The 24,468-nt window shown below is 53.9% G+C and overlaps 1 protein-coding gene across 4 annotated transcripts; it reads left to right on the top strand.

Annotated features, from left to right (window-relative positions):
- The first annotated feature begins 3,360 nt into the window (after positions 1 to 3,360).
- On the top strand, positions 3,361 to 23,699 carry ZDHHC1 (zinc finger DHHC-type containing 1). 4 transcript variants are annotated; one of them, XM_058528029.1, is made up of 12 exons: positions 3,361 to 3,600; positions 10,039 to 10,085; positions 11,480 to 11,722; positions 16,645 to 16,820; positions 18,461 to 18,562; positions 18,945 to 19,069; positions 19,166 to 19,324; positions 19,593 to 19,705; positions 22,509 to 22,591; positions 22,832 to 22,925; positions 23,047 to 23,125; positions 23,226 to 23,699. In XM_058528029.1, the coding sequence occupies exons 3-12, from the start codon at positions 11,480 to 11,482 to the stop codon at positions 23,507 to 23,509; spliced, it is 1,458 nt and encodes a 485-aa protein (XP_058384012.1). In that variant the 5' UTR covers positions 3,361 to 3,600; positions 10,039 to 10,085; the 3' UTR covers positions 23,510 to 23,699. The 4 variants fall into 4 exon arrangements, with proteins under 4 accessions (XP_058384012.1, XP_058384013.1, XP_058384014.1 ...); XM_058528030.1 differs by having other exon boundaries at positions 23,200 to 23,699; XM_058528031.1 differs by lacking the exon at positions 22,832 to 22,925.
- Positions 23,700 to 24,468: the final 769 nt, after the last annotated feature.

Below are 24,468 nucleotides of genomic sequence, written 5' to 3'. Positions count from 1 at the left end.
CTCTTCTGGCAATTCTAGGAGTCACGTCAGCCAGCTCGCGGAATCTTCTCTCACACATGTGTGCAAGCCCTGAAAACTAGAGTTGGGCTTTTTCTCCCCTTGGCCTGGGATCCTCCACCCTACGCAGACCTGCCTTGTGGGTTGAGGGCAGCAGCTCTGGGCAGGAACAAGTCCTGCCCGAGGGGCTGACTTCTGTCCCAGAAAACTGTGCTTCACCATTTTCATAGAAATTGGCCAGAGGGGTGGGAGGAGCTGGAACTATACTCTAAGTAAAGGGAACCCTGTGGGAAAAGGCCTGGGTGTGGGAGCTAATGCTGTGGGTTCCCGGAGCTGCACAATCCTCGCAGAGGACAGGGACGAGGAGCTGGACAGGAGCTTGCCGAGCAGGGCTTTGGAAGCCATGCTCTGGTGTTTCAATTGCTCCTAAAGGCAGAAGGGGGCCCTGGAAGTACCTTCAACAGAAGACTGATGACGTGGTGTTTTCATGTTAGGAAGATTTCTCTGCCGTCTGCCTGCCTGGGAGCAGGCAACATGTGGCCTTCCTTAGTAGGTGATTCCCTGGGCAGTGTTGTGTTCTGGATTGGGGACCACATGATAATGACAGACTCAGAAGAACACGATCAAACTGCCTGTGTCTTTAAAAAGCAAATTTGGCCAGAGGGAGTCCTATTCTAAGAAAGCCTGGCTTGGAGTCACTCAGACAGACATGGAGGGAATCTGAGCTGTCACTTGGATTTTGTTTCAAATGAAACAGCTTTAATTGGTTATTTGTATGTATATTTAACCCTATTTGAAACCCACTGTATTACTTTCATATTGCTGCTATAACAAACTGCCACAAATGCAGTGGCTTAAAACAATGCAAATTTATTATCTTACAGTTCTGGAGGTCAGAAGTTTGAAATGGGTCTCACTGAGCTAAAGTCAAGGTGTCAGCAGGCTGGTTCCTTCTTGAGGCTGTAGGGGAGAGTTCCTTGCCTTTTCCAGCTTCTAGAGGCTACTGCGTTACTTGGCCCCTGGTCCCCTTCCTCCATATTCACAGCCAGCAGCATAGTATGTTAAAATCTCTCTGACCTCTGCTTTCATCATCACGTCTTCTCCCACTCTGACCTGCATGCCTCCTCTTATAAGGGCCATTGTGATTACATTGAGTTTACCTGGATAATCCAGGATAATCTCCCCCATCTCAAAATCCTTAACTTAAACATGTCTGCAAAGTCCCTTTTGCCATGTTAGGTAATATATTCATAGGTTCCAGAGATTAGGACGTGGACATCTTTAGGAGCTATTAATCAGACTACCACACACTTTAACAAATAAAGAGAAAGAATGATAAGCTTGGCAGCTACAAGGAGAATGGACTAGAAGTAGGCAGGCTGCTATGAGACAAGAGGCAGCTGCAGGGTCAGCAAGGAACATACTGGTGGTCTGGGCTGGAGTGGAGTGGGAAGAAAGGACACAGGACATGTTTCTGAAGGAGGATTGCCTGGTTTTGGAGACTGTCTGGGTTAGATGGGCAAGGACTAGGAGGAGATTGGGTAGATAGTGGTGGCCTTCAGAGGGCCCGAGGGGAGGAGCAGGTTTGTGGCAAGGACAAAGAGGGCATGTAGGGATGTGTTCCATCTAGATACCCATGGGACATCCAGGAGACATGCCCAGGAGGCAGGTGGACCCAGAGTCTAAATGACTGTGACTCCCAGGTCCCTCCCCTCCCTGTGGCCATACACGGGCTCATCCTCCAACTTGATTTCTGGGTCACCATCTCTGTTTCACCCTAAAGTCTCCAATTCCAGATAAGAGTTGAGCAGTCATCTTGTATTTCTGAGGCCAGAGTGGCACTGATATTTATTCCACATTGAGTTTGCATTTACTAGTCCTAGAAACAAGAATTTATACTGTAGAGAGATTAAGTCACTTGCACAAGGACCCACAACTGACATGTGACAGAGCAGGAGTTGTTATGTTGCTTTTATTGTATACTTGTGGCTTATTTTAGGGGCAGGGATGTTTCCTTTTTTTTCTCGTAAGGAAGATCAGCCCTGAGCTAACATCCATGCTAATCCTCCTCTTTTTGCTGAGGAAGACCGGCTCTGACCTAACATCTATTGCCAATCCTCCTCCTTTTTTTTTCCCCAAAGCCCCAGTAGATAGTTGTATGTCATAGTTGCACATCCTGCTAGTTGCTGTATGTGGGATGCAGCCTCAGCATGGCCCGACAAGCGGTGCATCCTGCGCGCCCGGGGTCCGAACCCCCCAGTAGCGGAGCGCGCGCACTTAACCGCTAAGCCACGGGGCCGGCCCCATGGACAGGGATGTTTTGTATCCAGCCCATTCTGAGCAGGTAGCCAGACAGCTGCTCACTGTTTTAGGGCCTTGGAGATATGGATGGGACAGCTGGCGGAAGACAAAGGCTCTTCTTGTCTTTTGAGAAAGCCTGAGCTCACAGGAGAGTCCATTCCCAGTGTCCCCAGGGAGAAGCGGAGAGGGAGCTTTCAGGGAAGTCAGGTCCAGCAGGGAGATCCCCCAGGCAGGAAAAGGGAAGAGAATCTGCAGGCCCTGGAACACAGGAAGCAAGCACCTATGCCCTGGCAGTACCGGGGCAGCAGGCATGACCCCACAAAGCCCAAACCTGAAAGTCCTGTGGATGGGACAACGGATGTGTCTTCAGTACCAGAGAGGATCCACGATCAGAGGGTGTTTCTTAGACTCTTTGTTGCTGCAGGAGATTCTGAGTCCTTGGAATAATCTGGTTTAAGAGGAGCCCAGGGGAGACCAAGACTTAATTTCCCACCAGCCTAGATGATGGGGGCTCCCAGTAGGATTTATGCTTGATTTAAAGGAAGTAAAGAAAGGAGATATTTTGTACTACATATTTTGAGCTCTCATACTTAACACTTTATATTATGGGGCACCTGCATATTTGCTTGTCTGGATCTGTCTTCCCCTTAGCCTGTAATCTCCCTGAAGGGCAGGGATCTCGTGGGTGTTCCCCATGGTAGGTCCAGTGCCCAGCACATACTCTCACTAAAGCGTGCAGGCTGACTGGGGGGTGGGGGTCTCCCTGAGAGTGGTGGTCTCAGGGGAGAAACTGGAGGGGTGGGCGCGTTTGGGACAAATTAGGATTTCTAAAAGACAAGCTGTGGATTGGGGGGGTGGGGGGGTGTCTTAGAAGAGAAAGGTTGGAAAAGAATGGGGAACGTTCCGACTGGGGCGCTGGCAGGTCTCTGGCGAGCCCCGCTCCGAGCCAGGGTGCTGGCACCAAGTGACGCAGCGCGGTTTGGCCGCTGCGGGGCGCCGTAGCCCGCGCCGTTGCCAGGGGAACGGGCCCAGCGCCGGACGAGGCCCTGCCCGCCTCGGCCTGGCCAGGCGGTACAGCCAGCCCGTTCAAGCCGGAGCCCGAGGACTTGCCAGCCCAACCTCCACCGCGGGGCCCGCTATGGGGCTCCGCTCCGGGGCGCGCCGCCGCCCGGTCCCGGGGACCGTCTCTGCTGCGAGGGTCTGAGCGCGGCCGCCCTGGGGAGGGTGGACGGCCAGGCGCGTGGGCTGAACCGCTGGGTGACCTTGGCAAGGCTGATCTGGCTCGGCCGCCACGACGCGCAGGTGAGGAGCCCCCGCCGCGGTTCGGTTCTCACCTCGAAGCCTGGCCTGAGCCTCGGCGTCGCGGCTGCCGCCGCCCAGCCGGGCTCTGCGCTCGCCTTGGCCTGGAGCCCGCGGTCTGGGCTCCAGGGACCAGGCAGAGCGCGGGGCTTCCTTCTAGCATTCATCAGGTTCACAGATCTGCACTGAGCGCCTACTGTGTGCCAGGCTCTGTGCCAGGCACGGGGCCACGGAGGCCTCCAAACAGACGCGGCCGGTCTCCAGAACCCAGGGAGTGTTAAGACAGGGCGCGGGGAGCAGGCGCCAGATACGCAAAGTGATTTCGTGTCAGGATGAATGCTCTGGTGATGAAATGGAGAGCGTTGGTCAGGGAGGGCGTGCTGTAACAGGTGACTTTTAAGCTAAGACCTGGAGGTTGAAAAGGAGCCAGCATTGTGAAGCAGGGTAAGGGTGTTTCTGGAAGAGGGAAAAGCAAATGCAAAGGTCTGGAGGCAGCAAAGTACGATTAAGGAACAGAAAGGATGAGGGGAGCCTTGAAGGATGTGGTGAGGGTTTTAACTTTATTCTAGCAGGAGGAAACCATTGAAGAGTTTTGATGAGTTTCAGGTTTTGAAAAGCTCACTTCACTCTGGCTGCTGTGGGCAGCGCGGTCAGGACAGGGCACACGGGGAAGTCAGTTGAGGGTCATCCTAGTTTTGCCAGTCTAGCTGTGCCTCCTAGAAGAACTTATTTAGTCTTTCTGAACCTCAGTGTCCTCATCTGTGAAAATGGGATGTTATTCTGCATGTTGTTTATGAGGGAGAAAGTGAGGGGCCAGCCACATCTGAGACCAATGACTGGAGAGGTCTATGAGAACAGTTTGAAATGATAGGACCTACCTCAGAGAGTTGTGAGGGTTTAGTAAGTGAATTCCCTCAGAGCGCTTAAAGCAGTGCCTGGCGTGGAATAAGTGCCCTCTAAATGCTGGTAATGGTTATTATTATCTTTGGAACACTGTAGGGGAGCAGTGATGGAGGCTTGGATTAGGGTGATGGCAGCAGATATGGTAAGTGGCTTAACTTCCCTTACTGAAGGAGAGCTGGATTTAGAAATGGGTGAGAGGTGGTGCCTGCTTTTGTGGAACTGATGGTTCATTGAGGGAGAGGGGTTCGTAAACAGATAATCATCAGGAGATGCAATAAAAGCAACACTGGTGCTTAATTAGCCAGGTTTTTTTTTTTTTTTCCTCTTACTTTGTTCTGTCACAACTTTGTTCTTAATGACTGTTTCTTGGTGGGTGTTCCTCAAGGCTTCCTCCTACAATCATGTGAGTTGATTTCCTGGTTAAAATCTACAACGCTTGCCTCCACTCATTGACCTTGTTTTTGCTCCGTGTTGCTCCTTCCTTCTTGTCCCCTTTCCTGGGCTTAACTTGAATCCCAAACAATTTGCTTCAGGAGGAGAATGGCCTGGAAGATGTTTGCAGACCACGTCAACTCAGGAATGACTGAGGTTTCAAGCTTTTCTTGCCTTCGCATCAGACTGTTGCATGCTGTTTATGTGAGGAGCCCAGCTGCATCTGAGACTGGTGATTGGCGAGGTCTCTGAGAACAGTTTGGAGTTCCAGTTTATTTTCTGGGAGTTGTTGTGATGTGCATCACTTAGTCAAACTATAGCCACTTCCCAGAATTTTAAGGGCAGAGACTTCTCTGGCATCTGTGGGGGAATTTTAATAAACAAAGTACTTGCCCTTGAAAGTTCTTTTATAAATGATTTTTTGCACTGTAAAGTAGTGTGCACAGTGCAGCATTTTCTTTCAAGCCTCCCTTTAGGTGGTTAAATTGAGCATCTGTTAAATCTTGGTGAAAATTATTTTAAAAGCACATTCTGGGAAAAACCCTGAAAACTTGATTAGAAATATCTGTAGAAAATCACTTGCATGGCAACCATAAATCCTCTAGCAAAAAGAAAAGATGGTTGGGAGCAAAACCTTCCTGTGGTGTGCACCCTCCGTTTGGGTTCTGGAGTCGTGAGGAGCTGAGCTGGCCTTTGGCCGAGGACTGAAACAAGGTTGTGCTCTCTGGTTGTCTGATTCTGGCTTTGACAAGACCCCCAACAGCTGGTAGGGAGCTCTGCACCTCCTTCTCACAGCTCTGCAGCTGAACGACTCAGAATTGCTTTCAGGAGTGAGAAAGCATTGAACTAAAACCGAGCACTGGTTGCATGATTGTTAGGGAGGATTTCCTTGTCTGTCTGACATGGTACAGGGCTCTGGATCACATGAGCACCTTTGGTCTGCATGGCAGCCCAATGGGGCCAGGAAAGTAAGAGGGAACACTCTTCAGTTATTTATTTGACATAATTTTTTTTTTGAAAGTAGTACATACACATGGTATAAAAAAATTTCAAACAGTACCAAGGAGTACATAGTAAAAGCAAATCTCTTTTACCCCCAGCCACAAGATCTCCTTTTCAGAGGCTGCTCCTGTGTCTGCTTTCTTGCATTTCTTTCCAAACAGAATCTGTGCATATAGGAACGTAGCAAAAACTTTGTTTTTGCTAACTCAGTAGCATGCTCCGCAACCATCCCCTCTTGCTTTTCCACTTAACTGTGTATCGAAGGTCATTCCATCCCTCATTGTTTTTGATGTTGGACAGCATTCCATTGTGTGAATGTGCCGTAGTTTATATTGTTTTTTATCCTTTATTATTACAAACAAGACTGCAATGAATCATTGTGTACTTTGTGAGTTTATGTATAAGATAAATACCTAGAAACGGAATGTCTGGGCTCAAGGGTGTATGTGTTCTAAAGTTTGGTAGATATTGCCAAATTGCCTTCCAGCTAACTTTTTGAAAGATGAATAAAGGAGAGACCCAAAGAAGTGGCTCTATGAAATTTGTCCCCCACCCCTGAGTTCCTCGGTTTGTGAGCAGCAGTGCAGGAACCAGAACCAGGCTTTGTCTCCAGGCCGAGCCCTCTTCCCTGGCTCCAACCTGCCTCTCCCCATTGGTGGCTCAGGTCCCCAGGCCCTCCAAGCCCCCACATCAGCCCTGTCATCTCTCCTCTCCATCTTCACTCTACCCTCCCAGTTCCATGGCCTTCCCCCACAAACCCTCTTTAGTAATTAAATTGATTCTTTCCTGAAATCCTCAGACATCATGTAGGAATGCTGGGATGCCCACAGCCTCTTCAGGGCTTGTACTTTTCACCTCAGTCTGGTTCTTCTGACAATGCCATTCACGAATCTCAGAACAACATTCCTAAATATTTTTTTGGTGGGAGCGGAGGTCGGCAAGAGGGAAGTGGATCAGTCATGTAACTATTCTACATTTCCTAGAGGGGACTTGAAATGTTAGTATTTTGCTCATTTAAATTAGACATGTAAATTAAGGTAGCCTAACCTTATTTTGAAAATGCTGTCTCAGGCTTTTAGTAAGTGAATGTTAACGTAAACAGATTATTGTCATCCTGGCAATGGCCTTCACCTTGTTGGGACAAGGGAGGGGCCCCCCTCTAGCCCGCCTCAGAAGCCAGGTGGGTCCTTGGCTTACCAAGGTGGCAACTACCTTTGGCCATAACCCTCCATGGGGCCTCTTTGCTTTTGTTTTCCCTCCATCTCTGCCAGCTTAACTCTGTGGTTTGTTCTGCAGCAGCAGAAGGTACATGAAGAAACTTTTATCAAGGCCCACGTACCTCTCAGCCCACCAAGGATGCAGCTGGGGGCATCGAGGGCCAGGGGGCAGCTTGTGGGCTTGACCTCCACCTCCCAACTCCTCCCCAAGCCCAGGGCTGCTGGGCTGCTGCCCTCCCTGGGCCAGCCTGCTGTGATGTCACTTCCCCCCATGCCCTTTCCCCTCTTGCTCATGTCCTCCTCCCCACTGTGACTAGAAAGCTTTCTAAAACATCCATCACCTTTATGTCACATCCCTGCTTTAAACTTCCTGTGACTCTCTGTGGCTCTTGCAGCAAGGCCCAAGCTTCCTCACCTGGCCTCCTAGGCCCGGGGGATCTGACCCTGCAGCTCCCCAGGGCCCATGTCTCCCCCCCCCACCCCCCTGCTCCTGTGGGCAGGAGCCTGGTCTCATGTGTGTTTACATCCTTAGTGCACACAAGGGGCTGGGCCCCAGTAAGCGCTGACTGCGCCAAAGTGTGAGTGCACAAGCTGGCACGTTGTCCAGGAGCAGGGCTACAGTATCTTTCAATTTGATCTCCTAGAGAAGTGTCTGGGTGTGGTGACAGTGCTTGGTCTTATCTGCGCTTGTGGCCCCGTCTTGGATTCTCTCCTACCCCCAGCCCTTTTTTTTTTGAGGAAGATTGGCCCTGAGCTAACGTCTGTTGCCAATCTTCCTCTTTCTTTTTTCCTTTTTTTCTCCCTAAAGCCCCAGTTCATAGTTGTAGAGTTGTAGCTCTTCTGTATGGGACACCATCTCAGCATGGCTTGATGAGTGGTGAGTAGGTCTGCGCCGAGGATTTGAACTGGCGAACCCCTGGCTGCCAAAGTGGAACACGCGAACTCAACCACTATGTCAACGGGCCGGCCCCCCTGCTGCCCTTTTAATCAAAATCTTTTTTTTTTTTTTTTTTTTGTGAAGAAGATCAGCCCTGAGCTAACATCCATGCCAATCTCCCTCTTTTTGCTGAGGAAGACTGGCCCTGGGCTAACATCTGTGCCCATCTTCCTCCACTTTATATGGGATGCCGCCACAGCATGGCCTGACAAGTGGTCCATTGGTGCGCGTCTGGGATCTGAACCCAGGCCGCCAGCAGTGGAGCGTGTGCACTTAACCACTACGCCACGGGGCCGGCTCTGAATCAAAATCTTTTAGGCCAAAAGAATGTATGGCCATCAACCCCACAAGGGAAAATGTCATCAGTTGAGTTGGCTGGCCCAGGCTTTTGGGGCAGGTGGCATGCCTGCTGGCCACCTCAGTCTCTATTCTGGAGTGCTGCCACTGCTGCAAGGGACTTAGACCCAACAGCACTGTCCCCTCATCCACAGTGTCATACAAGTGGTATGTCTCTGGGCCAAGGACACCCTGTTTTGGAGTTGGAGCCACCCCCAAGGCTCTTTGTGGGAGGCTACTGGCCTTAGACGGTGACTCCTCCTGCCTCAGGTATCAGGGATGCAGCCACGCTGGGGGTCCCTGTGGCCACTGTCAGCCTACTCCAGGCAGCAGGGACGTATCAGCCATGTGCCTCTGCTTGTCTCTTTAAATTTTTTTTTATTTTTTATTTTTCTCCCCCAAAGCCCCAGTAGATAGTTGTATGTCATAGATGCACATCCTTCTAGTTGCTGTACGTGGGACGCAGCCTCAGCATGGCCGGAGAAGTGGCACGTCAGTGTGTGCCCGGGATCCGAACCCGGGCTGCCAACAGAGGAGCGCGCACCCAACCCACCAAGCCAAGGGGCCAGCCCTGCTTGTCTCTTTAGAAACTCTCAAGTAGGGCTGTTCAGGTGTGAGGGTGGCAAAAGGAAAGCTAGAACTTAGGGATCCCAGTTCATGGGCCTCCTTCAAGGTAGTTGCTCTAGTGATGGTGTCACTGGAGAACCAATGTGGGAGCCGGGGATTTGTTCCCCGAGCAGAACCACCTAGCTCACCTGTATTCACAGGGCTTGACCTGATGACCTTTGACTATTTCCAAAAATCAAGGACAAAGATTTGCTACCTCTGGGCACATTCAAAATAAAGTGATGCCAGCTTTTTGATCACCTTTGTCACCTTTGATTGGAGGTGAGAAGATTAGAATAATGATCCAGTGGCCCAGCTCTTATGACAATGTGTTCCTTGGGACCACTGACTTAAGAAAGCAACTTCAACCAACCCCATCACTTTGGACATAAAACCTCGGAGAATATCAGACGCAGTAGCCTCAGTCTGGAGATGTGAGGACAATCCAGAGGGCTATTTTCAGGTTAATTATAATGTCTACCATTTAGGGAGCATTTATATGTCAGGGTTTTACCTACAGTGTCGCTGATCTATACACAGCCCTAGGTAGGATCCCCACCCCTTTTTCAGATGAAGAAACTCAGGCCACTCAGCTAGTTAATGCAGAGCAAGGACTTGAACTTTTTCCTCCAAAGCTGGGGCTCTTTATTCACCTTTTGCTGCTGCTTATTGAAGACAAACAAATGACCAAAGGATTCTAGTTGAGTCCCTGGGAGAAAACTAGGGTCACTCCATTTAGCTCTGAGATGAGGCTACTCAGAGGTGACTTCAGATATGCCAGGCTTGGCTTACAGGAGGCTCTGAGCCTCGGGCAGGATGAAGGGCAGAGTGGCTAAGTGGGAATGTCCAGCAGTCAGGGTAATAGCCAGTGGGCAGGGGGAGCTGGAGTGGGGGGGTATAGGTGCATGGTGGCTGTGTGGGTTGAAGGCAGGGCAGAGTGGGCCAAATGGCTTCAGGTGGACTAGGATTCCACACCATTTACCGTGCCCGCATTTCCTTTTATTTCAGATGTTTTCAAGTCAGCAAACATTTAGTGAGCACCTCCTGTGTACAAGGTATGTTCTGGGTGCTTGGAGGAGGGATGTGGGGAACAGAGGTGAATGAATCACAGTATATTTGCTGCCCTGGCATAACAGGGAGGCACACTTGGGGATGGCAAAGTGTTCCAAATGGCAGAGTGACTTGCGCAATAAAGACTGAGCGTGAGGGCCCCCTGACTCCGCCTGGGGCATCAAGGAAAGCTTCCTGGATGAGGTGACCCTTGCGGTGGGCTCTGAAAGTCAAGTCACATTTTGTTGGGCTGAGAAGTGAGGAAGGTGTTCCAGGCAGATGTGCTGAGGGGGGTCTGCCATACCCTTTGGCTTAGTCAGACTCCCTGGCCCACGGGCACAGGCTCCTGAAAGGAGAGTCCAACTGCCAGGGTTTTGTCCCTAGCTCCTGGCCTTCCTGCCAAGAGCTCCAAGTTGGCCTGTCTCCCCCAGTATGGCGCTGCCTGCTCAGGCTCTGGTTCCACCTCAGACCCAGAGGAGACCGGGAGTGGGGCTCTTTCTCCTGTAATGACAGGCCCACCCTGCCTGGCCTGCATGTAACTTTGGCCACCAGGCCAGCTCTTGGGCTGAAGGATGGCAGGGTGGGTGTGGGAGTGCTGCCATCTGGTGGTCTGGCTCTGGCTGAGGCCTGGCCTTCCCTGAGCTCCCTTAAATGAGTCAAAGGGCATCAGCCCACCTTTCTGTTTTCAGTGCACCAGGCCCAGATTTACTTAGAGAAATGTGGTCATTTCTGCTGCTGGAGGGAACCAAGGAGGAATTCTCCCCTCCCTCTTGTGTACTGGCCCCTCCCTAGCCAAGAAGCCTCAGGCAGGCCTTCTGAGGCACAGGGGAGATCGTTCAGGGTCCCCTAGTCCTAAAGGGATTACATGCTTGCCAAGGGGTAGAGGCCAGATCCCCCTTCTGAGCACCCCTACTCCCTGTTTCCCTTAGCAAAGGGTAAGGGGACCCTCTCTGACACTTGCATTTGGGCCTCAGGACAGAGGTGACTAATCCTAACAGAATCAGCATGTGTTCTCATCGCTCTGGCCTCAGCCTGATATTGTTACCAGATGAGAACATGTCTTATTGGGTTTAACTTTGATGGCTGTGGAGACAGCACTTTGAGTAACAGGCAGCCACACTGTGTCCTGAATAAACCCTGCACGCTTCTACCTTGTCCTGGCCAGAGCTGGGGCCAGAGCTTGTTCTGGGGCTTTGAGACCAGCATCCCACTCCCAGCCTTCCCCACTGCACGTCTTTGTCATGCTAGGGCCCCTGGTTCCCCTGCAGAGTAGCTGGGAGATGGCTTCCCGTCCCAGCCTGCTCCTCCCCTGCTGAAACCTGGCTGCAGGCGTGGGGCTCTGGGCTCCAGCCCGGGCTGGCTGAGGCTAATGCTCTTTCTACTCTTTCTCCCTCTGGAGATGAACATCTGCAACAAGCCCTCCAACAAGACAGCCCCTGAGAAGAGTGTATGGACAGCACCCGCGCAAGCCAGCCGACCCTCCCCGGAGCTGCACGGCCAGCGATCCCGTCGGAATGGGTGGAGCTGGCCCCCTCACCCGCTCCAGATTGTGGCCTGGCTGTTATACCTCTTCTTCGCTGTGATTGGCTTTGGGGTCCTTGTTCCCCTCTTGCCTCACCACTGGGTGCCTGCTGGCTATGCTGTATCCTTGGGAAAGTGTGGGGCTGGTGCGTGGAAGAGTGAGGGCAGTGGATGGAGGGACACGGCAGAGGCCTGAAGCTGGGCTTCAGAGCCTCAGATTGTGCAGGTGGGCCCTGTCTCTGCCCGGGGGGACCACCTACCTACTTGCCTGGCCTCCAACCCCCATCTGACCCCTCTGCCTGATGGGGTGAGCCGACAGACCTAATGTACCTTGGAGCATTTGAAGCCCCACACAGATGGGAACCTCATCAACTGAGGTACCACAAGAGCAATTACAGAAGGGAGCCTTAAAGCTCTCTTTAAGCTAATTGTGTGCAGAACTCAACAAGGGATAAATTGGAGAGTCATTATTTCACTTACAAAAGAATTTTTTACTTTTCAAAAATAGTCATGGTAGAATTCTTTTACATAGCAAGTTTCTTGGTATATTTATTTATTTATTTTTTAAAAGATTTTATTTATTTATTTTCCCCCCAAAGCCCCAGTAGATAGTTGTATGTCACAGTTGCACATCCTTCTAGTTGCTGTATGTGGGACGCGGCCTCAGCATGGCCGGAGAAGAGGTGCGTCGGTGCGTGCCTGGGATCCGAACCCGGGCCGCCAGCAGCGGAGTGCGCGCACTTAACCACTAACCCACGGGGCCGGCCCTCTTGGTACATTTAAAATGTGGTTTTATTTACGGACAGATTATTATGCTGTACCCAGAACTGTTCAGGAGCTCATTGATTTTGTAAATCAGAACCATTTAGAGTGAGGTTGAATTGACAACTGGAGGGATAAAGATGCCCTGGAAGCTCTTGGAAACAGTGACAAACATGAACTTGCAGGAGCCTAGTGATGTGACTGCCCCAGCCCTGGCCACAACCCCCAGGAGCAGAGGATGTGGGTGCAAGGCTGGGAGATTAGGGTATGTGGCCACGTGCCCCTGTTCCGAGGGTACCCGTGACAGTGTGCCCTGATGTATATGCTTCATGGAGATGATTCCTTGGGCCTCTGGGGGTGGAGGGCTAGGGTGAGCTAAAGGAGGTTAGCAGGGATGAACTTGAAAGTCTCGGGCATGGTCAGCAGCTGAGCTTGGTCCTACATCTTTCCTTTCAGGGCTGCACAAAGCTGAGCAGCTTCTGCCGGCTCTCCGGGGCTCAGCCTCCTCCTCTATCTGACAGGAAGAGTTCTTCCTGCTTCCTAGGGTGGGGACGAGGAACATGCAAAGATGTGTGTGTGAGCACCAGAATGCATGAGTTATAAGTGTGAGCATGCTCTCTTGGGAAACTGCAGAGCCCTGGGCTGGTGAGTGGCAAGGGCAGGTGTGTGGAGAAGGTCTCTAGAGAAGGTTGTCATCCTCAGACATCAGCGGTGTCGTTGAAGGGCTTCCTGGTTCACTAGGGCGCAAGGCCTAGTCATCAGCTCTGTAAATGGAAAACTGGATTTTCCCTGAGGTGACCAACAATAGAACTTAGTCAGTTCTATTAAGTAGACTATTTCATGGAACATTCCTCTCATGATCTGGACTGGGCACATCGCTCACTCCGGATTACCTGGGTTTCTCCCATCATGGTACCTAGGAAGCCCAGTTAATAACCACGTGATTTGGAGTGAGTAGAATCAGAGCAAATAACAGTAAATAAGAGTAACTAGCTTTTATTGAGCACTTATATGTGCCAGGCACTGTGCCAATCCTGTACATGGATTATCTCATTCAGTCCTCATAATAATATGTAAGGAAGGTATTCTCCCCACATTTACTGATGAAGAAATTGGGGCTCAGAGAGATTGACTTCCTGAGGTCACACAGCTGGTACTCAGTGAGGCCCAAAGGGCTGCTCAGGCAGCCTGACTCGGAGGCAGTGGGATGGTTTGGGGATCATTGCTTTGGGCAGTGTGGAGGCTCACAGAGCCACCTGGTCTGGCACCCCATTTCCAGGCTTGGATAGTTTTCCTTCCTTCCATCAAAGCTGTCTTCCTTCTGCAGGCTCCCTCAGGGCCCCTGAGGAATGAGGTAGGGTAATGGTATGTACCAGGTACCCACCTTGGGCCTGGAACTGGCCTGGGCCCTACGTTGCAAAGATGAGTAAGTCAGGGCCCCAGCCGTGGGGTGCTCAGCCTCCAGCTGGAGGAAAGCCTTGTAGATTGGAGATCGTCATGTGGTAAGTATCGGGGTAGGGGCTCATACAGCAGACTATGGGTGCAGGAGGAGGGCCGTCTAGATCAACATCACCATGGCCCCAGATGCACACCTGCTGCTCACAGCTCCCCTCCTGCCCTGCGCCGGCCTCTCCAGGTACTCTTAGCTCTACCCCTTTCCTTCATCACCTCTATCCAGTCAGTCATCAGGTCCTGTTGATTTTACCTCCTAAATAGCTATTGAATCGGCTCTCTATTTCTCCCCATTGCCATCTGCCTCTCTTGCCTAGATGACCATTTCGTTTCCAAACAGGTCTCCCCACACACACTGTCACTCTGGCCAGTCCATCTATGTCTCTGCAGCCAGAGTGCCCTTTCAAAAATCGAATCTGATAAAGTTGCTCCCTAGCTTAACACCCTCTAATGGCTTCTTCCTGCCTTAAGGAATGAGGTTCAGGATCCTCAAGGCTCTCCACGTTCTGAACCTTGCCCATCTGCTTAGCCTCTTCTTATATTATTTCCTCTGTTGTTTTCTTTCTTTTTTTATTTTTTTTTATTTATTTATTTTTTCCCCCAAAGCCCCAGTAGATAGTTGTATGTCATAGCTGCACATCCTTCTAGTTGCTGTATGTGGGACACGGCCTCAGCATGGCCTGAGAAGCAGTGCGTCGGTGCACGCCCGGGATCGAACCCGGGCCACCAGCAGCAGAGCGCGCACACTTAACCACTAACCCACGGGGCCGGCCCTCCTCTGTTGTTTTCTGTTGCGATAACAGTGGTCTCTTCCTGGAAGCCTCTTGCCCTTCTCTCCACCCCAACACCCAGCTAAGTCAGAAGTCAAGAACTGGCAGCCCATGGGCCAGTTTGGCCTACAGATTTTTCTTTTTTAATTGAGGGATAATTAACACACAAAATAGATCTTAAGCTTTCCTTCAGCAGGTGTGTTTTAAACATTATTTATTTCCTTGTCAAGGTTTAGAAAATGAGAGACCTCATGTAAAAAAACAGATTCCTGGTTCCTTTTGAAAAGCCAGAATTGGTGACATGGGCCCTCTTTCTTGCATGGCAGCAATGAGCTGAGCTGGAACCACACGCCAGCCACCCCTCTGGTTGGGACTCTGCTTGCTCTTGGTACCCAGCCAGGCCCCCTTTCCTCTTTACATTCCCTGCCAGGTCCCTGTTATCTGTTCTTTTCCAAGTCTCAGCTGAAACGATACTTCCTCAGGAATACTTCTTCATCCCTTCAGACTAGATGAGGTTGCCCAGTTGGAAACTCACACAGTCCCAGTGACTTTCTTCATTATAATCAACCCATTATTTGATTAATGTCTGTGTTTCCCACAAGACTGTAGGCTCCTTGGGGCTAGGGACCAAATCTGTCTTGCTTCTGCCATATCCCTCAGTGCCTAGTGTAGAGAAAGACCTCGGTAAACAGTTGAATGAATGAACCAGGGGGTGGGGATGGGAGAGCAGGCAGGAAACTAAACATTTGCCCACGTTCAGTGTGTCTGAAGAGAGGCTGGAATGGTGAGGAGGAGTGGTTGGTGATCAGAGAGGTTTGAGAGGAGCCAGAGCGAAAGGGGCCTTGGCACTGAGCTGAAGAAGAGGAAACTTTAGCTTGAGAGCCATTGAGACCCATTGTAGAAGTTTAAGCAGGCAAGGCTTTAGATTTAAGTTTTTCAAAACTTACTTCAAGACAAAGTGAAGGGCAGACTCAAGGGGACCCAGACAGGAGGAGCAGAGTCGGGAGACTATGGAATAACCCAGGCAAGAGGTGAGGGCCTGACCCACAGCCAGGGCCATGGGATAGAGAGGTTGTGATGGGTTGTGACTGTCTCTTTCAGCTATGGTATATAGCACGTTAGGGTGGAGCCTGGCTCATGCAGACATGTACGGAAATTTGGCTGCTGGTAGGAGGAAGAAGGGAGAAAAGGGTGTTGGACAGCTGATCGATGGAGGATGAATGATGGAGGGATGATGTCTGCCTGGCTAGCAAGAGGATGGATGGATGGATGGAGAGAGGGAGGGAGGGCGGATGGCTGCCTGGGTAGAATCTATTGGTGAATTTTTACACATTCAGACTTTGCGCCAAGTTGTCAGCATACTCATCTCTAGCATTTGGTTCAATCACTGAGCAGGTAGGTCCTGGAAGATCTGTGTTTCAACTCCAGGAATTAGCCATGCTACCCCTGGCCAGGTCCTGAATGTGTCAGGCCATCCCAGGTGCTCAACCCCAGACCTCCAAGTACCTGGACTCCAGGTCGGGGAGGTGGTAGGTATATGAGGCCCTGTCTGCAAGTGATGCTCCATCTGGCCCAGCTTCTGGGAGAGGATGGCTGCTTCCCTCTCAGAGCTGACTTCCTATGAAAGCAAGATAAACTAACTTAGAACTTATATTTTGGGTCTCTCAACTTTAGAGGATGATCTCTTTCAGTCTCACTTCACCATTTAGAATCTGAAACCAGATTAGATTCTGATGTAAGACCAACCTCCAGGGCCTGCACCAGGCCTGGAGCAGTGAGGCCAGAGCCCTGTGTTTGGGCCCCTCAGTGGCAGCAGGCAGTGCTGGCTTGTGAGCTCCATTACCAGATGGCCCTTCTCTTCTTCCATCTCGGGCACAGGTATGCTGCAGAGGTCTGACAAGGAAGCTCTTCTGGGGGCCGGAGGTAGGAAGAGGCACAGGCAGAGGGTCTCTGCACGAGGGAGTTGCATGGAGGTACAGAGCAGTTCTCTGGCCACAGGAAGCAGGGGTGGGGCTCCCAGCTGCAGAGTGTGGAGTGAGTCTTTAACCTGCTGGGCCAGTGCATGGGCGCCATCTTTGCCGGCCACCTTGTGGTGCACCTGACTGCTGTCTCCATTGATCCAGCGGATGCCAACGTGCGGGACAAGAGCTACGCAGGGCCCCTGCCCATCTTCAACCGCAGCCAACACGCACATGTCATCGAAGACCTGCACTGCAACTTGTGCGATGTGGATGTGTGAGTGCGTGTGGACTGAGGGTGTGTGCGGCGATGAATATTCCCTGGGAAACTGCCAGCAGGAGCTCAAGGCAGAGAGGGGCATGCCCAGGGCCTTACAGTCATCCTGATGCCTCAGAACCGTCATGTTTTACACAGTCCAGGATCTTGATGCAGTGACGTAGAATTGGGTGAAAGAGAAGGTGAGGAGAAGGTGACTGGAAACAGAAGATTAGGAATAGCATTTCCAGCAGTTAAAGTAGGAAACATTTGGCAGTGCCACAAACATTTCTAATGACTAACTCTGCCAGTAACACCCCCTCCCACCCATTTCTCACAAGCATTCCCAGATATAGGCGAGGAGGGGAGTTAATGCTTGAGTACTTACTGTCTGCTAAGCAGCATCTTTTTCGATTCACAGAGGAGGAAGAGCCTAATGCTCAGAAAGGCTAAGAGGCCTGCTTGAGGTCATATGACTATTGGGCAGCAGAGCCAGATTCACAACTCAGCCTACCTGGCCCTCGAGCCAATACTGTTATCCTCATTTACCCATGAGGAATCTGAGGCCCAGAGAGGCCAAGTGACTTGCTTTAGGTCACACTGCTAGTATGGAGAGGAGTCAGAATGTGCTGAGCCCATACCCCCTTGGCTGGTCCAGACTACTTCCCTAAGACCCTCCCCACCCTCCTGGAGCTTCCCAGTCTCCCAGCCTCAGGTAGGGGATCGGGGATGGGGGTCTGGTTCAAGGCCAGCTCCCCACTTCTAATCTTAAGACCCAGGCAGGCTGTTCAAGGGGGTCTGTCCACAGGACAGAGAAAGAGCCAGCAGCATTAAGGTGCTGAGGACTTGGGCATTAGGCCATCCTTTCCTTCACTAGGCACCAGTCAGCATGTTCATTATTCCTCAGTGGATGCTCTGGCAGTTGCTGCCCATTCCAGGGCTCCGTTCTGTTCTGTGGGGGAAGGGTCACAACTCACTCTTCCACATTCCTTTGGGCTTCCCTGGTCCCTCTCTGGGGCTGGGAGACTCTGGTTTGCATTCCTGATGTGGCCTCACCTCATCTGACCCCCTGTAGCGAACTGCCTAATGCTTACCCAGATGTCAGCTTGCTTCTCTTCCTTTGGCTCCCTTTGGATTAGCCCGGATAGACTGAGGTTTTCTGGAAGAATGCCAGAAAAAATTCCCATAGACTGGCAGGGAAACAGGGACTCAAAAAGTGAAGATGTCAGGGAGAAGCAACTCAGGCCCTGGGCCCAGCAGCCTTGCTCTCTTTCACTTCCTGGCCCCACACCTGCATCGTCTCCTGTCTCGGTGCAGGGGTCCTTGCTTGGAAAGGAAGGCCCATTTCCGTTTCACACCACCATCAGCCGGGTGCGCAGTCCCACAGTGGGACAGTATAATGCCCCTCTACCGCGCCGCCCGTCTCTGGGTCCCGGCTCTTCTGAAGCGCTGCCTCTTCCCGGTGCCCCGCCGCGCAGTGCCGCGAGAGGGCGCGCGCGCTCCCCGTCACCGCGCTCCGCTGTCGAGCGCGGGCCGCCTGGTGGGTACCCTGCTCTATGCCCGGCGCTCCAGTCCTCCGCGGACCCTGCCGCGCCAGCCAGACCGGGCGGCGAAGGGTGGGACGAACCGGCCGACCGCACTGTGCCCCCTCCCCCCCGCAGGAGCGCTCGCTCCAAGCACTGCAGCGCCTGCAACAAGTGCGTGTGCGGCTTCGACCACCACTGCAAGTGGCTCAACAACTGCGTGGGCGAGAGGAACTACCGGTGAGAGGGGGGCCTGGGCCTCACGGGTGCCTACGGATGAGCGTGTGTGAATGCGTGAGCAACGGACCTTGAGCCTGCATTTGGGGCGGGGCGGGGCGGGGACTGGCGTGCTTGGAGGACCTGTGCGCTGGTGTGCATTAGTGTGTGTTGGTCTGAGGGTGATGCTCTTAATGGCTGCTGCCTGGGACAATGAGGATAGGTTTGGGGTCTTCCTCCTTTTGGCCCAGGGAAAGGTGGGGAGTCTGATGGGGTGGCAATCCATCTCACCTTTGCCATAAGCCTTTGGCTTCGTGAGGAGTTGGGGCTGTAGGCCTTTCTGAGCTCTGGGCCCTTACCCAGCTGGAGCACCCGGGTGCTGACAGCTGCCCCCGGCTCGGCCCAGGCTCTTTCTACACAGTGTTGCGTCTGCCTTACTGGGTGTCCTGCTCCTCGTGCTGGTGGCTACTTATGTCTTCGTGGAGTTCTTTGTCAACCCTATGCGGCTGCGCACCAACCGCCACTTTGAAGGTCAGTCTGGGCTCCAAGCCCACTCCCACCCCCCAGTCCTGGGCCCATTCTGGTCACTGGTCGTAGCCCTGGCTGAGTACAGTCTGTGCCTTGCAGTCCTGAAGAATCACACGGATGTGTGGTTCATGTTCCTGCCTGCTGCCCCTGTGGAGACCCAGGCTCCTGCCATCCTGGCCCTGGCTGCCCTACTTATCCTTCTGGGCCTGCTCTCCACAGCCCTGCTTGGCCATCTGCTCTGTTTCCACATTTATCTCAGTAAGTGCCCCTGCATAAATACCCACGTACCTACACCTGCCTTGCTGGGGGTAGGGGTCCCTAGGTTGCATGGCAATACCCAGTTGGGCTGTGAAGCCCTGAAGCCATGCCCCTTCCCAGTGCTGGTTCTTTGTTGTAGCCTGGTCTCACTCCATGGCTTAGTGTATGTGGGGACAGTGGTTTCAACCTGGGGTTGGGTACCCTCCCTCACCTTCTGAACTCCAGGATCCCTTTTCCACTGCACTGAGCCCTCTCCTCACCCCCTCAGTGTGGCACAAGCTCACCACCTATGAGTACATCGTGCAGCATCGCCCACCACAGGAGGCAAAGGGGGCCCACAGGGAGCTCAAGTCATGTCCCCCCAAGATGCGGCCCATTCAGGTATAGAAGTGGCCCAAAGGGCTGAGGGGGTGGGAGATGGGGCCTGGATGTGGGAGTGGTGGGGGGCTGTATAACGAGCAACCCATGATGAGACAGGGCTAAGGGAAGTGGACCTGGAACAGCAGCTGGGGTAGGGGTACTGAGGGCAGCAGGAGCGAGGCCGAGCCTCTACTGAGCACATGCCTGCTTGCTCAAGTGTGGTCACAAGCCAGAGGGTTTCCCCGACCCCATGTACGCGCCTTTCCAGGCTCCACGCATGTGCTGGAGGGCGTGGAACGTAGGAGCCTGGAAGCGGCCAGGTTGGGGCTACAGAAGAGAGAGGGATGGACCAGCGACTGGGTCACTAGGATGGAGCCATTAGTTCTTTCCACCAGGGACCCTGAGCACTTACGCCCATTACCCTATTTAATCCTTAAAATAGCCCGTAAGGCAGGTAATGTTATCGTACCCATGTTGCAGATGAGCATATTGAGGCCAAGAAAGGTTAAACAAGCTGGGTCTGGGAAGAGTTAAGGTCTCGACACTCTGAAGCAGGAACCTTCCAGCCCAGGCTCGAGCCTGGACAGCCCAGCTGCTGACCAGCCTATCCCCATTCCCACGCCCCATGGCTTCCTGAGGTCAGCAGCTGGGGGTGGGGGTGGTCTAGTCCTTGGAGCCCCCAGGGACTGGGAAGGCAGGGGGCCCAGGCAGGCCTTGCTGGGAAGGCTGAACTCTGGATCCCAAGTCCTCATGGCAACTGGACACAAACACAGGCTGGTGGGTGGATTGGGGGAGGGCTTGGGACCCTGCCTCTCCTGTTCTCATTGCCAGTGGTGGGCCAGGCTGCCAGGCCTGGGCAGGCCTGGGGGAGTGCTGGCTGTTGGTGGAGACCCCCCACCATGCCACCGTGTATCTGCCCTGGTGCTGGGCACTGAACCCATGTAAGCACAGTGGCAGCCATCCTGGGAGTGGGTATCATCCCCATCCCGACTTCACAGAGGAGACTGAGGCTCAGAGAGGTAGGCAGGAGACCTTCTTAAGCTTCACAACCAGTGCCCATTGAGGCCGGGCTGGCCCTGGGATGCCCAGACTTGAGGGCTCTGGACCCCTGCCCTTTAGTCATTGCCTGCCTAGAATTTGGAACCAGCTGTGCCAGCAGCAAGGGCATTTAATATCATCTGCAAATTACCTGAGGGAGGCCTCCCCAGGGGTTGGAGGGCTGTGCTTTTCCCATTGTACAGAGGAGAGAGCTGAGGCTGAGAGGTGCCAAGTACCATTCAGAAATGTGCAAATATTGAAGGTCTCCACGAGGATCCTAGGGACAGCTGTGATGAGGGGAGGGGAGTTTGAGTGGGGACACCCTGGGGACACCCTCAGACTTCCCCAGCTGGCTAGGACCTGGCTTCTGTCCCATCCTGGCCCCTCAGGCTTCTGGGACCATCCTCTACTGCTGCTCCCCCCGCCTTCTGGAGCCCAGGGGCACTAGGGTAGGATTTGCCCCTCTCTGCTGGGCCCTGGAGGGGTGCTGAGTTCACACTGGGGAAGAGGAAAGATGTTGGGGGAGCATTACCTTGAGGTCCCAGTCCTTGTGACTGGCCTCTGACCCCTTCCTCTTTCCCAGGGCTCCTCTGGCTGGCTCCCCCACACTCCTCCACACAGGGCCAGCCTGGACAGAGGTTGGGCATGGGGCTTACTGCCGGCTTCAGTCATTGCATCTGTGCAGCCAGCCCATGGCCGGCTGGGCTCTGTCCCCTAGACCTGCTAGGGCCCCACAAGGCAGCCTCCCCACCCCCACCCTGAGAAGGAATGCGGGAGGGGCCCTATTCTGGAGCCGTTGCCCCCAAACATAGGCTTGTTTTAGAGACGGTGTTGCTGTTACAGTGTCATCTCTGCATTAGTCAGGACGCCTGGGTCTCCTTGGAAACAGCTGCCAAGCAGGCGACAGCTGTCCAGGTGCCCTCCCCCTAGTCCAATGAGGGCGGGGTCTCATGATCTAGGCTCCGCCTCACACTCTCTGCACTACGCGGTTCCAGGGCTGGCTTTTTCCTGGTTTTTGTTTCCTCACCTGCAGTCTTGGTGGACATAGCCCGGGCGAGTCCTGCGTGCTGGAGTGCAGGCCTAGCCCACTCCTGCAACCTCCTGGCTTCAGGCCCCTTCACTTTCAGGGGTTGGGTCCCACTTCCAGGGTCAATGTAGGGATCAATGACTAAACAAGACACAGAACTCGCCCATAAGCCTGGTCCCATATGGGGCTGCAGCACTGTTTTTTCCACCATGTACTGCCTTCTCTTTTGGGGTAGGTGTGGGGGAGCCTGCGCACCGCCTGCTCCCCCAGCAGCTGAGATTGTGGCAGCTGCTGTGAGGACTCAGCTCTGCTGGAGCTGCCGAGCTTGGGTGCACACTCCAGCATGTGAACAGCTGCCTGGTCTCCCAGCCAGGGAAAAAAATTGGTTCTGAGACTAGAGCCCCGAGACTAGGAGAGGGCAGCTCTTTGAGCCTCTTCCTCACCCCCATCCCCCTTGGCCAGAGCAGCTCTAGACTGGGTGCATTGGACCCATGAGGCTGGAGGCTTCCTGGAGGAGGTGGAGTTTGACTAGATGAAGTGAGGAGGAGGCCAGGATGGGGTAAGGTCCAGAAATGGGTGTTTTAATCCTCATCTTGCAGAGGGGGTTTTCCCAGCATAGCTGGGAAGCCTGGAGGAGGACAGCCCTAGACCTCTGTGCCCAGACCTCTCACAGAGGCCAGTGAGGGGGTGGGCTCAGGACCCAGAAGGCCCTGGATCCACACCTGGCCTGCCAGCCTCCCTGACCCCCACCTTCCCCAGGAGATGGAGTTCTACATGCGGACCTTCAGCCATGTGCGCCCAGAGCCCCCTGGCCAGGCTGGGCCTGCTGCAGTGAGTGCCAAGTGAGTGTGACTTTGGTGTGTGCCACCTGGACATCTCCCATTGGCATGGTAGGGCCATCCCAGGTGGGAGAAAGGGGGTAGGCCAAGGCACAGGTCTGGGTCCAGCCCAGCGTGGCCTTGGACAGATCAATGCCCCTTTCTATTGTCTGCTAGGAAGGGAAGCTTATTTCAGGACCTCCAACGGGGTGGGATTTGAGGGAACAACAGCATCCAGAGCTTACCTTCTGGCTTCCCCCTCAGTCCCTCCCGGTTCCTTGCCACCCTCGGCCAAGTGGAGCCTCCATCGCCCTCCTCCCCAGAGACTCTGGCTCTGCCACCCCAGATCCGACCCCAGGTAGGGGGGACTGCGCTCGGCCCCTTGCCCAGGTGGAAGGAGAGGGGAAAGAAGCCTTTAATCCGCCCCACTCCTCTGCTGCTTTTGGCGATGTTACTCAGGCTCCTGCCTGTCTCTGCAGAAAAAGAGGAAGCGGTGCGTGTATAAGGTGCCGACTTCTGGGGCCTTGGACCGGGAGCCCCCGCTGCCCAGGCTGCCGGGTGAGCGCCCCTTCCTGACCGGATCCTGCTCGGGAAGCTCCAAGGTAGGGCCCCGAGTGAGTCGCAGCCTCTAGTCTCACTTTCTCTTGCACCCCCTCAGGGCCCCAAGCCCTGGGCCGCCGCTCCAGCTCGTCGTCGGATTCCGCGGACGCCAGCTCGCTGCACGACGCTGGCCCTGCAGGTGCCTACCACTCGGCGTCAGCCGAGTCCATGGACGAGATTCCAGTGGCGCAGACGCGCCTGGGCAGCGCCGCTCTGGCCGCCTCTGAGGGCAGAGGCCGAGAGCCCGAGAGGGTGCTGCAGGTGCGTGCGCCCGCCGTTTTCGTGAGCTCGAGCAGCGGCAAGCCTGGGGCGCGGGGCAGCCCAGAGGCCGGCCTGGTTTAGCTGGGTCGAGAGGCAGGAGGGCAGAAGAGGCGCGGCCGGCCCACTCTCTATGCAACAACCCCACCCTCGCCGCACCGAGTGCACTTTAGGGGCCCTTACGGCTGGCGGGATCGGTCCCCTCCCCTACAACTCAGCAATACCCGCCCCACCGGCCATGATGCTCCAATAAACTTTTTTATGCTTTTGCGGACTTAGTGCATACTTTCTTAATGGAAAGGGTCACGGGCCCTCCTGGAGCTGGACCATTACCAGTGTCCCTAAGGGTAGAGGGTGGGGGTGGCGGTGGGGGGTGGGCCCCCCCGAACAGTGGGTGGCCACGCAGATTGTCATATGGAGGTACGCGAGGACCCGAGGCGCTCAGGTATGGGGTTCCTGGTTAGGAAAGGTCCTGGAAGGCTCCCTGGAGGAAGTATTTTTCTTGAAGATAGAGTTTGCACTTGGAGACATGAGGGGAAGCAGGCTTTGGGCTCCGGGGAGGGAGCAGCGGGAGCAGAGACTGCGAAGCCGACACCTGGGTGGGGTGGGAATAACGAAGGACGTGGACCCGGGAGGTCCAGGAGATTTTCCCTGCCGGTGGGATCGCCGTGGGTGTACCAGGATTCTGGGGTTGGGCACTCGTGATTCGCTCATTGTACCTTCTCTCCCCCAGTGCTCTAGAGTTGTGACCTGGGGATGCCACACGTTCATAGGAGACCTGTGATCTTGAGCTGGCTCTAGACCCTACTGTCACTGAGGGCAGGGACCTTCCCACTCCTCTGCCCCTGCCCCCCATCTCCGTCCAGCTCCTCAAAGGCCTTCGGTTGCGGCTCTGGGAAGCTGGATCCCCTGGAGGTGGGAGCCTGCTTTAGACTTTGGGCGGAGCCCAAGGGGTCCATCCAAGGACGACCAGAGCTGCAGAGAGCTGGTCTCCCCAGCCGCGAAGGCCGCAGAGCTGCCCCGGGAGCGGCGGGATGAGGTTA

Source organism: Diceros bicornis, chromosome 32 (genome assembly GCF_020826845.1).
Source record: "Diceros bicornis minor isolate mBicDic1 chromosome 32, mDicBic1.mat.cur, whole genome shotgun sequence".
In the NCBI taxonomy this organism is placed as follows: Eukaryota; Metazoa; Chordata; class Mammalia; order Perissodactyla; family Rhinocerotidae; genus Diceros; species Diceros bicornis.
This window is presented reverse-complemented; position numbering and strand designations above follow the sequence as displayed.

Coding starts and splice junctions, on each gene's coding strand:
- ZDHHC1 (XM_058528029.1), top strand. CDS start 11,480: ATGAACATCTGCAACAAGCCCTCCAACAAGACAGCCCCTGAGAAGAGT. Junction 22,926..23,046: donor CACCCCAGATCCGACCCCAG/GTAGGGGGGACT, acceptor CTGTCTCTGCAG/AAAAAGAGGAAGCGGTGCGT. Junction 23,126..23,225: donor CCCGCTGCCCAGGCTGCCGG/GTGAGCGCCCCT, acceptor GCACCCCCTCAG/GGCCCCAAGCCCTGGGCCGC.